This window comes from Bombina bombina, chromosome 1 (assembly GCF_027579735.1).
Source record: "Bombina bombina isolate aBomBom1 chromosome 1, aBomBom1.pri, whole genome shotgun sequence".
Classification (NCBI taxonomy): Eukaryota; Metazoa; Chordata; class Amphibia; order Anura; family Bombinatoridae; genus Bombina; species Bombina bombina.
In genome coordinates this window covers 360,405,053-360,419,787 of record NC_069499.1, presented here as the reverse complement: position 1 = coordinate 360,419,787, position 14,735 = coordinate 360,405,053, and the positions used below count along the sequence as shown (strand labels likewise).

Genomic DNA, 14,735 nt, shown 5'->3' with positions numbered 1-14,735 from the left:
TCCAGCTTAAATTTAAAGGGCATGACGTCCGAATTTGTCTGAGGTAACACATTCCCTAAGTCTGAAAGTTCTCCCTCAGACAGCAATTCCCTGACCCCCAACTCAGAGCACTGTGAGGGTACATCGGAAATAGCCAATAAAGCATCAGAGGATTCAGTATTCACATTAATACCTGACCTACTGTGTTTACCCTGCAACACTGGTAATTTAGATAATACCTCTGTAAGGGTAGTTGACATAACTGCAGCCATCTCCTGCAGAGTAAAAGAATTAGACGCACTAGAGGTACTTGGCGTCGCTTGTGTGGGCGTTAAAGGTTGTGACACTTGGGGAGAATTGGATGGCATATCCTGATTCTCTTCAGATTGAGAATCATTCTTAGGCACACTCTCTTGACCTAAAATATGCTTTTTACAGTGTAAGGCCCTTTCAGTACAAGAGGTACACAATGTAAAAGGGGGTTCCACAATGGCTTCTAAACACATAGAACAATGAGATTCCTCAATGTCAGACATGTTGAACAGACTAGTAATAATCACAATAGTCGTTAAACACTTTATTTATTGCTTTAAACAATTTTTTGAAAAACGTGTACTGCGCCTTTAATATAAAGCGCACACATTTAGCAAAACTGCTTCAAAACGTTAATTTGCTCTTAAAAATTAACTATACCTAATTAATGGCTCCACAAATGATTGCACCCCAAGAGTAAGGGGAGAAATTAACCTCTAAAAGGTATTTAAGTCACAAATATGTTAAATTTGACAAATATACCCCCTGCACCTCGCCACAGCTCTGCTGTGGCGCCTACCTGCCCCCAGGGTACTTCAAAATGACTCGCCAACGATCCGGTTAATAGAACCCTGTCTAGGATCAATCAGAGCTAATGCCTGCTGCTTCTCAGCCAGAGGAAAGTCTGCATCTGAGCGCATGAAAATAAGCCCCACCCATCATGTCCGATGATCCAGTAGGCCTGAAACAACCGCATGGTGAAGCGGTTTCAAGTATAAACCAAGTGGAACTCTTTAACCCCAAATTACACTTCCAATATTGTCAAACTGGTTATTTTGAGCAAAAAAACCTTTAAACATATTCCTGCCTCTCCCAGTGTCTCTTATAATGCTGAAGCCCATTATAATGCTTGCCCAATATGTCAACTGAAATAAATTAAGCACAGGTTTCCCAGTAACACCCCTTTGTTTTACAGGTCTACTGCTTACCCCTTCCCTTGCAGGGAAATAAATGTCAGCCAGTTCTGATATATCAAGTCTCCTCAGAAATAAAGGGCTGCACATACCTCAATGCTGCTTGTAGCATGAAACTGTTCTCCACACTGAAGATGTCTCTTGTATTACCTTCAGAAGCTCTGTGGGAACCAACGTGGATCTTAGTTACATCTGCTAAGATCATCAACATCAGGGCAGAAATCTTCTTTCATATCCCCCTGAGGAAAATAGTATTCACCGGTACCATTTAAAATAAAAAACTTCTTGATTGAAGAAACTAAAAACTAACACCTCACTTTACCTCTTCCTAGTATAACACAGGCAAAGAGAATGACTGGAGGTGGAGGGAAGGGAGGAGCTATATATATACAGCTCTGCTGTGGTGCTCTTTGCCACTTCCTGTTAGCAGGAGGATAATATCCCACAAGTAAGGATGAAATCCGTGGACTCGTCGTATCTTGTAGAAGAAAGCCGAAAAGCGCAAATTTACACTCTGTTTCCAGTGAATGCGCAAGCAGGTAAAACACTGTTAGAAGCTGTTGATAACATCTCATACATTACAGCATACTGAACTAGGTTTAAAAGAGGAAAATAAGCTTTTTAAGGACTTTTTTTCCCATGAGATCTTAAAGTTTCCAAACAATGGAAACTTTCCCCTTTTTTAAATGTATTTTTATATGTAATATTTAGTTTTGCCCCAGGCAGGTTAGAGGTATATTCTTCATTATATGTAAATATATATTTCATATATATAATCAAACACATAATATCAACTAGACCTATGCATGGGGCAGCACTAAACATTACATATAAAATAAATTTAGCAATAAATTAAAACCAGAAAAATTGGCTGATCTTAATTTAAATAAAATTCTTTGAATATTTATTTGGTGACCAAACCAAATCACTTTACCTGCCTCAAAAAACACCTCTCTAGCGAATCACAGGTAAGAAGTGCAGGCGCTAAACATAATCTATAATCTAAGGTTGGGTTACTATAGCAACAAACTTGTTATGGATTGATTTTCAAGAAATTCATCGGATGGAAGCGTTAACACAAGTGTTAACTTATATGTATACTAAAAGACAGACTGCACACAATGCGCAACATATTTCAATGGAAACCTGGTACTAAAATGGAGTGGTAAACTACTTTTAGCTGTCGGCAACTTTGGTAGTTTACGGCTCAATTTTTAACGACTCAATGGAGCCCTTAGTTGGGTAAAAGGGCAATGTACAACTTTAAAGGGCCAGTAAACATAGAAAATAATGTTATATAATTCTGCACATATTGCAGAATTATATAACATTATATTAGTGCTAGCTTTATAGAACCTAATATTGCCGGTGAACTTTTATTAAAAAGCAGTGTTTTCCAGACCCGCTCTCTGTGCTCTACTGAGCGGGTCTGTTTTTTTCACTGAGCGCATCTGGCCAGCTGTCTAGTCACAGCCCGGCCCGATCGCGCCATTACACTCAGTGCAGCTCGCTCCTGCTCTGTCTGACAAAATTCATGAATCATGAATTTTGACTAGACTATTCCTTTAAATATATGGTGCCTAATGATAAAAGACTCACTAGCATGGAAAACATCTTGGCTAATCTTTGGGGGGAGGGGGGGCAAGGGTTGAGCATTATATCAAAAAGCACAGCTATAATAATGTGCGCCTAGGATTTGTTTTACAAATAGAATTCACTGCAAATTTAGCAAATTCCTAGGATCAGATAACAAACAACTGTTCTGATACATGGGGCGAGATTACATATGTGGCAACTGCTGAAACCCGCGCCGCCCGTAATTTCACCTCGCACATCGGGATATCACATATACGGAGCTGGCAGTTTATAAAGTGCCGTAAGTCAGATAAACTAGCGATGTCCACAAATGTGCGTAAATACAAATTTCTGGAGTCGCCAGTGACTTACAGCACTTTAGAAACTGCCGGCGACTAAGAAAATAGAAAAAAAAATTAAAATCTCACGTAAAAGTCTAACCCGCTTCCCAAAAATAAACCCGACACATAAAAACCCCTATATCCGCAATGTCCACACATCGCAACTAATAATAAATGTATTAACCCCTAAACCGACAACCCCCCACAACGCAATATGCCTAATTAAACTATTAACCCCTAATCCGCCATTCACCAACATTGCGATCTACCTATTAAAAGTATTAACTCCTCAATCCGCCAACCCCAACATCGCAAACGTCCTAATAAATGTATTAACCCTTAAACCGCCATTAACCCACATCGCAACAAACCTTATAAATATATTAACCCCTAATCCGCCAAACCCACACAACACAAAAATCCTAATAAAACAATTAACCCCTAATCCACCAACCACCCACAACACAAGGACCCTAATTAACCTATTAACCCCTAATCCGCCAAACCCCCACAACGCAATTAATTAATTTAATTACTAAGCCCCCTAACCTAACACCCACTAATTTAACCCCAAATTACATAAAATAAGATGCTAAATTACAATTAAAATAAAAAATCCTAACAGTACTAAGAAAAATAAACCTAAGATTAAATTAAAATAAATTAATCTAAAATTACCAAAAATAAAAAAACAAAATGATCCAAAATAAGAAATATTAAACCTTATCCCTTTTAAAATAAAAAAAGCCCCCCCCCCCAAAATAAAAAAAAAACCCTTATCTAATGCTAAACTACCAATAGCCCTTAAAAGGGCCTTTTGTAGGGCGTTTCCCTAAGTTAAACAGCTCTTTTACCTTAAAAAATACTAAGTCCCCCCTCTAACAGTAAAACCCACCACCCAACAAACCCCCCAAAATAAAAAAACTAACACTAAAAAATCCTAAACTACCTATTGCCCCTAAAGGGGCATTTGTATGAGCATTGCCCTTAAAAGGTCATTCAGCTCTTTTACTGCCCTTAAAAGGTCATTCAGCTCTTTTAAAAGTGCCCAATAAATTCCTAATCTAAATAAAAAGAAACCCAAAATATAAAAAAAATCCTAACTCTAACCCTCAAATAGGTACCTGAAGTCCGGCGGAGAAGGTCCTGTTCCAGGCGGTGAAGTGTTCTTCCAAGTGGGACCACTTCCTTCTTCATCAATAGGATGAGAGCTACTGAAATCCTATTGACTGTTCAAATCAGCCAATAGGATTTCAGTAGCTCTCACCCTATTGGCTGATTTGAATTTGAAGAATCAAATCACCCAATAGGAATGCAAGGTACACCATATTTAAACATGTACCTTGAATTCACTATTCAGTGTACGGCGGCGATCGTACGAAGAGGATTCTCCATGCTCCATGGCTTCGCGGTCGCCGGTCCTGCTCTGCGTTCATCTCCGCTCCGCCGGCTTGGTCCTGGATGAAGAAGGAAGTGGTCCCTGCTTGGAAGAAGATGTCGGCCGATTGGAAGAACACTTCACCGCCTAGAACAGGACCTTCTCCACCGGACTTCAGGATTGGTGAGTACCTATTTGGGAGTTAGAGTTCTGATTTATTTTTATTTTTTTAGATTAGGGATTTATTGGACACTCTTAAAAGCCTATTTAAGAGCAGTAAACTAGCTGAATGTCCTATTAAGGTTAATGCCCATACAAATGCCCCTTTAGGGGCAATGGGTAGTTTTGGATTTTTTAGTGTTAGGTTTTTTTTATTTAGTGGGGTTTGTTGGGTGGTGGGTTTTACTGTTAGAGGGGGGACTTAGTATTTTTTAAGGTTAAAGAGCTGTTTAATTTAGGGCAATGCCCTACAAAAAGCCCTGGGGGGCTTTTTTATTTTCATAGGGATTAGGTTTAGTTTTTTTATTTTGGATAATTTGGTTTATTATTTTATGTAATGTTAGACTTTTTTTATTTTTTGTAATCTTAGATTAATTTAATTTTAGTTTTTTTTTATTTGTAAGTAATGTTAGCTTTTTTATTTTAATTGTAACTTAGTATTTTTTAATTTAGGTTATTGGGGTTAATTTAGGGGTTTGTTAGCTTAGGGGGTTTAGTAATTTAATTAGTTATTTGCATTGTTTGGCAGATTAGGAGTTAATAAATTTATTAGGATTATTGCATTGTGTGGGTTTGGCAGATTAGGGGTTAATAGTTTTATTAGGTTTATTGCGATGTGGGTTAATGGCGGATTAGGGGTTAATATACTTCATTAGTTATTGTGGTGGGGGGTTGCGGTTGACAGGTAGATAGATATTGTGCATGTGTTAGTTAATATTTTCAGGCAGTTACGGGAGCTACGGTGCTCACATTTTCAGCACAAGGCTTGCTGCGCCTGCCTATGTGTGGCGAGGTGAAAATGGATTAAAATTTCTCAATTTTCACTGCGTAAGTACTTGTACTGAATATGATACCGATTTGCGACGTGGTTTTATGTTAGCTTATGGGAGTAAAAATTGCGGGCGACGGGTGAAATATACGCTCCGCATTTATATGTGGCACTGTATATGTGATACCAAAACCGCGTAAAAACCTGCGTCGCAGGCTTTTACAGGCGACGCCGCATATGTAATCTTGCCCATGATGTCTCTGGGATTCTGTGGGGAACAGTTCTGTCAGTTTTTGTTATATGACCAAAAATGATTTTTTTTTAAGACCATTGGTGGTTGTAGACCTTATGACTTGGGGTGCAAAATACAGATCACAGAATTAAAGGTTACAGGGAGTACTATCATATATTTATTTTTTTTACTTTTATTTTTCTTAAATCATATTCTCTCCTCCTGGTAGAGACACTCTATATTTATTTATTATATCTAATACCTGTGGCATATATATCCTAAGGTGTCATATACTCATGTGAATAGTAGGAAAGAAAACAAGAGTGGTTATATGTGTAACAAGCATATATATACATATTCATACTTTTTGTTATTTTTCATTATGTTACATAAAATGTTAAAGGGACACTGAACCCAAATTTTTTCTTTCGTGATTCAGATAGAGCATAAAATTTTAAATCAATTTTCTAATTTACTCCTATTGTCACATTTTCTTTATTCTCTTGGTATCTTTGTTTAAATGCAAGAATGTAAGTTTAGATGCCGGCCCATTTTTGGTGAACAACCTCGGTTGTCCTTGCTGATTGGTGGATAAATTAATCCACCAATAAAAATGTGCTGTCCAGAGTCCTGAACCAAAAAAACCTTAGATGCCTTCTTTTTCAAATAAAGAAAGCAAGAGAATGAAGAAAAATTGCTAATAGGAGTAAATTAGAAAGGTGCTTAAAATTGCATGCTCTATCTGAATCTATCTGAAGGAAAAAATTTGGGTTCAGTGTCCCTTTAAGCTTTTTCTTGTGGTATCGCATCAGGCCTAAGTCTCCAAACTTAAGCTAAATGCAGTATAGTTACGAACAAAAATGTCAGTTGTTACTCCAGGTAAAGATTATTGATGAAAAAACCCTTGTTAAAAAAAATAAGTCCCTTAGTCATATTTCAGTTTGAGGTCTCTGTTTTTCAGCCATCAACCTTTATTACACAGACTTTGGCCAAGTGAATTGTCTTCAAATGTTGAGACCATGAACTTCCACACTAAGCGGCATACTTCCCTTCCACCCTTTCATCTGAAGGAAGATGCACAGATCAGGAGGTTGGGACTTGGTTACCTTGTGCAAGGATCTTGTTCTGAACCCAATATCTCACAGTCTCACCTTGGAACTGATGCGTTCAGAGATATAAAGGAGATAAAGCAAAATATAAAGCAAAGTAATTTTTTTTTTCTTTATTGTTTTCTTAATAGTTATTAGGCTAAACAATTATAGATTTATTGATCAAATATAATATTTAGTTTTGTAGTTATGTTTTTTGAAGCAACAAGCTTATTTTTTAAAAATATTTTTTTTAATGATAATGTTTTATTGAATTTTGTAACATTTCAATTGAAATACAATAAGAGAAAACTGTACATCAGCTATTATGAACTTACAGCATCAATGTAAACTCTTAACAATTAAATTTCAGATTTAAGATGTAAAATGTATTAGACATCTCTAATATATTTTTCCTCCTTTTTTTAAAATATATATATTACCCACTCATTCCTCATTGTAACACTAGTGTTCGAGAATGTTCCCTCTGTCTAGCTTCGGTGAACATGATCCCTGGTTTCCAGACGCTGAGAAAGTGATATTTAGTGTATAGTAGGTCAGCCGCAGAGCAGCTCAGTTGATAAATATAATCTATCTTTTGCTCTATTACTTTAAAGCTAGGGGGTTCTGTTTTCCAAAACTTGCCGACGCAGATTCTAGTTGCTGTGCATAGTAAGGCTACTAATTTGTTATGTTGTTGGGGGAGTCCCTTGATTGGGAAATGCAGAAGTGCATGTTCGGGAGTTATAATTATTTCTGTTTCAAGTATGATTCTTATCAGTTTAGTGGTTTCTTCCCAAATGTTGTGTATTTTGGTGCAGTGCCACCAAGTGTGTATATATGGGGGCCCATTTATCAAGCTCAGAACGGAGCCTGTGGGCCCGTGTTTCTGGCGAGTCTGAAGACTCGCCAGAAACACCAGTTATGAAGCAGTGGTCTAAAGACCGCTGCTCCATAACCCTGTCCGCCTGCTCTGATGACCAGCTCTTGTGAGCTGCTGGTGCAATGTTAAATGCGGAGAGTGTATTGCTCTCCGCATTCAGCGAGTTCAGGTCCGCAAGGTCCGCATTCAGCGAGGATCAGGTCTGCAAGACCTTTAATAAATAGGCCTCATGGTCTCCACAATTTCTAAAGCAGAGGTTTTTTGGGGCATTTCTTGACTTGAGTATTTGGGTTGGATTTAAGTACCATCGGAAGGCGGTTTTTATGTAGTTCTCTTGGAGATTAGTACTACATGTAAATTGTGTGCCATGTGTCAAATTTTTAATCCATTCTTGTAGGGGCCATTCTTTCCCTAGCTCTTCTTCCCATTTTTGCATTTGCATTGTTTTTTTTTGTTACAGTTCGTTTAGGGGGTTAGAACTTCCATTACCCTGGATCTTAGTTGAAGGTAATGAAACCATGCATGTGTGTCTGAAGTGTCTAATTCATTGTATTGTATGGTCATAAATTTCCCATTAATTAGGGTATCAGTTATTAATATATATATATATATATATATATATATATATATATATATATATATATATATATATATATATACATATATACATATATATATACATATATACATATATATATATTCCCTTATTTATCAATTTTTCCTGGACTACTCTGTCTATGGAGGATCTATGGACTATTAGTGGTTTAATTATGGATTTGGGGTTATGTAGAGAATACTTGGTTGTAGCCTTGTCCCATATATACAGTATATGAGAGATAGCTCTTCTCCTGAGGGGGTCTATCACCTCTGTGCGTCCAAAGAAGTTGAGAAATGTTGTTGGTATTTGTAATATTGGCTTCAATGTGTACCCATTGAATGTCACTTGTCCTGTCATACCAGAGTAGTTTGGGCCATTCTGGCAGCATAATAGTATGATACCAGATTGGGTAGGCCTATTCCTCCTCTGCTTTTATGTCTACTTAGGATATGTTTGCTTATTCTTGCTTTTTTATTATTCCAACAAAAATTAAGTATATAACTTATCTAGATTTTGTATGGGAATTGATATGGGTAGTGATCTGAAAAGGTAGATAATTTTTGGAAATATAGTCATTTTTATTACTACTATTCTTCCCAAGAATGAGATTTTGTGCTTGTCCCATTTGGTCATCAGTTGTCTTAGTTGTGCAAATAGTTGTTTATAATTATATTGATATAGAGTGTGGATATCAGGGGATAAGTTTATGCCTAGGTATTTGATGGTATTTTTTGCCTATTGAAAAGAGAACATTATTTCTAGTAACTTTTTTGTGAAGGGTGGTAAATTTGTACTTATTGCTTCACATTTATCTTCGTTTATTTTGTATCTTAAGAGGAGGCTAAATTATTGAAAAAAATAGTATATGATGAGGATGTTTTTGGATTGATAACCTGCTAGTCTGATGTATGCTGCTGGTGAGGAGTATAAAGAATAGAGAACTTTGTGGAATGATCCAGTTATTCCTACTTTTTTGAGAATTGCATCCATATAATCCCAATTTACTCTATCAAATGCCTTCTCTTATAGGAAGAGAGAAGGCACTTTATTGACTGAGGTATAATTGACGAAGCCTACCTGATCTGAGTGAATACATTTTGTAAGAGGTAAATTCAATCTGTTCATTAGGATTTTATTAAATAACTTGATATCTTGTTTAAAAAGGGATATATGCCTATAGTTCTGACAAAATTGGTTATTTTTCCCGGCTTTGGATCCTCGCCAGCAGCATTTCTTGGGGTATTGTATTGCCTTGCATAAAAGCATTAAATATTTTTACTAACTCTGAGGTCAATATTTCTGAAAGGGCTTTGTAAAATGAGCCTAAGTAACCTTTGGGTCCTGGGACTTTATTTGTTTTAAGATCTTTTATCGCTGTTAGGACTTCTTGGGCAGTGATTGGGGTGTTTAGCTGTTCTGCTTCTGATTTATATATTGCAGGTATTGTACTTTTGTCTAGGAATTCTTAAAGGTCTTCTGTTTTATTAGTGCTTGTTTGTTATGTTGGGAGGTTGTATAGGTTTTGGTAAAATGTGGCAAAGGTATTTTCTATTTCTAGGGGGTCATTTGTGGATTTGCCAGTAATTTTTAGAATTTGGGGAACCAATGAGGTTCTAGTGATCTTTTAATTTGTTTGCCAGCATTCTGTCTGGTTTATTAGCATAGACAAAGTACTGGGTGTCTAGGAGTTTTATGGATCTAGTCACGTCTTCAGTTAATAGTTTGTCTAATTCTTCATTTTTTTTGTTTGTCATTTAGTTATGTTGTGTCCGGTTTGTATGACTTGTCCCTATGTGATTACAGGGGATAGTTTTACTTCTACAGCAGGGGCGTATTATGGCCTAGGCCAACAAGGCTGGTGCCTAGGGCAGCAGATTTGGGATAGGCAGAACATTTGTCCTATCCTCTTTCTAAAAGCCAGCATACCGTACAGTGAGCGATAAAGTGCAGGCTTTTACAGAGAAGACAAGGAACATGCGCTGATTAAGGTCCCTCTTTATGGGCAGTGCTCCTTTAAACCGTTGTTTCATTTAGAGCCGCCAGCATTTTTGCAGTGGAAGCGTTCTTGGTGAGAAACTTGACCGGGGATATGCTTCCAAGGTGAGGCTGGAGGAGAAGACCTTGTGCCAAAATGCTACCTCCCCTTATCAGCTGTTGTGGGTCTGCGAGCGCAGTGCTTATTGCAGGTCTTAGCAGCTAACAGACTGGATGTGTCTGTGCACTGCTTAGATCAGCTTGTGATGTCTAATCATAAACTCTCAGTGCTAATGTATGTTAGCTACTAATAGCTAGCTTTCTCTGCATTCATGAACACATGGAGTAAATATTAAAAAGTTTCATTACTTGAATAATGGTGTCTCTCTCTCTCTCTCTCTCTCTCTTTTTCTCTCTTTTTCTCTCTCTCTCTTTTTCTCTCTCTCCTTTTCTCTCTCTCTCTCCTTTTCTCTCTCTCTCTCCTTTTCTCTCTCTCTCTCCTTTTCTCTCTCTCTCTCCTTTTCTCTCTCTCTCTCCTTTTTTCTCTCTCTCTCCTTTTCTCTCTCTCTCCCCTTTTCTCTCTCTCTCCCCTTTTCTCTCTCTCTCTCTCTCCTTATCTCTCCCTTCTCTCAGGGAGAAAATGGTATGAGATGCATGCAATTCAACCCACCTGTATGCAAGTGTTTTGCTAGCACATTTTCTTTTTAATTGTTATTAACAAAACCAAAACATTATACACAATGACCCAAAAAAATATTAAATGGAAAAAAGGCCTAAAACCTTGGGGGGGGCAGCAGAATTTTGAGTGCCAAAAAAGCCCTTCAGTTTCAGGCCATAGATTTTGTCCCATTTTAAAAAAGAGGAGGTGATTGTTTTAAAAGACTCCTAAGATAAGGAAGTTCAATGGATTTTCAAATTAAACACCAGGGAGCCCCATGTTATTAATCTGAGATGGGATAGATCTTTATCAAGGCTAACCATATTATAGTCTAATCTTAATATTATCAGCATTTTTTGGTCTTTGATTAGAGCTTTATTAATAGTAACATACAGGGTGCACAAATATACTGATATTATGTATTGCTAGCTTGCCAGATAAAGACCGGATTACAAAGGGTTACAATGTATCAGAGTATACTGAGTTTTTCAAATAATTTGTATATGTTCATCTATGGAGTATGTAATACAGTTGCTAATGTAATGATTTGTCTATGTAGGTATAAATTACAAGCAAACATGTTATACGCTGCCCGTAGATGTAATATTGAGAGTGTGAATTTCGCTATCTACTATACATGTATATATCTTTATCATTTATGGTCTGAAATGAATACAACTCTTGTGATAATTTCCTAAAAAGCTAAGGTCTATCTGCTGTTTGTGTGAGTATATGCTGTGCTATGGTATACAGTCAAAGTAATTTTGCTACATTGTAAGATGTGTATAGTTTTTAATTTACGGCTTTTTGTATATACTTAGTAAATTGTCTCAAGTGTTCTATACGTTTTTTTTAGCAATGATGAACTACGCTACATAACCTGGAGAGGGTATGTTGTTTTTTGTAAGAACTGATTGGTTTACGCATATTGATGGGCGTGTATAGTTTAGCGCATATACTGACCAATTGACCCCCTCCAGGCTATCTTTGAAAAAGCGACAGAACGGTGTGAAACGCGTCAGTTGACGTAGGCACCTGTTCCGCTAGTACCTACACTCCTCTTTATTTTGTCCAGTGAAATTGTAAGTTTTAACCTAACTGAAAATAAATGTGAAGTTTTATCAGCCCCACTATCAGAACCAAGATTATTGCCATTTCTAATGATTGTGCTTATGTGCTCTTGTTCTCTGGATACTATTTTCTTTATGTTATGCATGCTCATGCACTGGAGTCTCTCTGGTGTTCTGTGCATGTAAAGACGGTGAAGCAACGGCTCATTTCTGGAGACGGCAGCAAGATAATTGAGTGACAGTTTTCTTCCCTCTATATATGTATAGTGGGTGGGTAATTAATTGTTGTTTTATTTCAGTGATATCTTTTCGGAGAGTTTCTATTTTATGAGTTCTAAGTTTAATTTGCTTGTTTAACTCAGTAATCAGTAGGCCTCTTGTATATGCTTTCAGAGCTCCCCATATATGAATGGGGTTAGTAGTTGATCCCTAATTAATATGGATAAATTATTTGATGTTACTTTTTTCTAATATTAATGTGTCTTTAAGTAGATTAGGGATTAACCCCCTGGATCGTGATCTTTTAGGGTTTATAATTCCTTCAATATTGATTGCTACCATAGTGTGATCTGACCATGTGCAGTTTAGAATTTGAACTTTTGTTCTTAGGGGGATTATAATTTGACTCAGCAAGACATAATCAATTCTCAAGAGAGAGTTGTGTACATGTGAGTGGTAGATATAATCTATATTTGTTTGATTTAAGGTTCTCCACCCATCTATTCGGTTGTGGTCTGTTAAGAAATCCTTTAATAGGGTAACATTTGGGTCTTGTCTCTGTCTTTTTTGTTTAGTGTTTCCCGTTCTGTCGATCTTATCATCTAAGATTATTTTAAAGTCTCCTCCCACTATCATTCTGTATTTCTTCCATTGGGTTAGTTGGTGGATTAGTTTGGACAGGAAGAGTGCGTGTCTTTCATTTGGTGCATATAGGACTGCTACATAATACTCCAGTACTTATAGCAAACATTTTAGGATTAAATATCTCCCAAAAATGACTCAATTATTACTTCCTCCTCTTTAAAATTGAGAGAGGCATGAAGTAATATAGAGACCCAACAGTGTTTTTTTCTTCTTGCTTGTAGGATGGTATTGTAGTGGGTATGTTTTTTCCCAGTATTTGGGTGTGCAGGATTTGGTGAAGTGTGTTTCTTGCAATAGTATTATATGGTTATTGTGAGCCTTATATTCTGTCAAACCTATGCACCTTTTAATGTTAGAGTGTAATCCTCTAACGTTGTGGGAGATTATTTTAATAGCTGGCATTTTTATGTTTTAATCTGGTCTTCCGTGAGATGCTGAAAATGAATAATTGTGTAATGGAAGGATGTGTATATGTTTTATTCATCCTGTGGTTTTTAGCATTATGTTTGTTGCAAATTAGACTACTACAGTGATTTGCAACCTTTTTTTTTGCCGTGGCACACTTTTTTACATTAAAAAATCCTGTGGCACACCACCATCCCAAAATTTTACAAAATCACACATTGTAGCCTAATACAGGATATATATATATATATATATATATATATATATATATATATATATATATACTACTACACCTTCTCAGGAGGGGGATAGTTTCCTTTGTTTTTGTATTTTTTGATGTATAAAATAAATAAGTGGGATGTACGCATGTCCGTTTAATATGCGTTCTCTTGTTATGAGTTTGATAATGAAACAAGTATAGCATTACAGTCAAAATAAACATTTTTCAGTAACAGAAATAACAACAAATAGAACAGCAAAACGAGTTGCAGCAATTGTGTAGAAGTAAACAAAAGTGCATAAACCTATTTGGTAAAGGATAGGTTAAGGAGTATAGGGGGTGAATAGGGAAAGGGGGTGAATTAAGGGTTAGCCTTTCTATACTCTTTTACCTGAGTCTGAATTAGGAGGGAGAGGGAGGGCCATGGGTTAAGATGGGGGGAAAGGGGAAGGTAGGAGGTTAGTATGTTGTCAAAATATAACCAAGACCTAATAATAGGTCAGTTTACAATATGTGCGACATAAGAAGAAAAAAAAATACATCTGATTTTATAGCACTGTCAAACCTGTTGGCGCTCTATAAATACCTGATAACAATAATAAAAAAATATTTGCCAGAAATGACGAACTAAGGTGTATGTCCAATGGATATTGGAAATGTATGTATTTAGTGAACAGTATACTTTGTAAAGTAATTACCACTTATAGGTTTTCATGAGATAAAAGATGTCCAGCCATAGTACTTGGCGGTGAAGCATCATCATTCACTGATTGCTCAGGCCAGTCCTGGTTTTTGGGTCCTTGTTCTTCTCTTCTGCATTTTTTAGGTTTCCCTACTGATGTCCATTCTTTTTGAAATAGTTTCTGTTGGGCCTTGGGTGGGGAAGTAGTTGTTTGAGTGTCCTTTGTTAGCTGGAGTCTTTTTAGTAAGGTTTCCCCTTCTTCTAGTGTGGAGCAGGAATAGGTAGTATTCTGAAAGTTGAAGGTTAGTTTAAATGGGAAGTTCCACCTATATTTAATTTGAGCTAATGTTAGCGTTGATAGAATTGGATTTAGCTCTCCTCTTGTACGTAGTGTTATCGGGCTAGGTCAGAGTAAATTTCAAGTGAGTGTCCGTCGAATCGTATGGTGTTCAATGATCTGGTGGCTTTCAGTAATTTATCCTTGATGTGGTAGTTAATGTAGTTTCACTATAATATCTCTGTGTTGAGACGGTTGTGGTGGTCTTGTTAGTGCTCGGTGTACTCTGTCCATTAG

General features: G+C 36.8%; 1 protein-coding gene across 1 annotated transcript in view; it reads left to right on the top strand.

The window, feature by feature from the left end:
- Nucleotides 1–14,735, top strand: part of MAP3K19 (mitogen-activated protein kinase kinase kinase 19) — a 207,948-nt gene that overhangs the window by 80,225 nt on the left and 112,988 nt on the right. Inside the window, exon 8 of the mRNA XM_053712516.1 lies at nucleotides 6,681–6,925. Coding sequence (XP_053568491.1) covers nucleotides 6,681–6,925 — 245 coding nt within the window. The remainder of the gene's footprint in view (nucleotides 1–6,680; nucleotides 6,926–14,735) is intronic.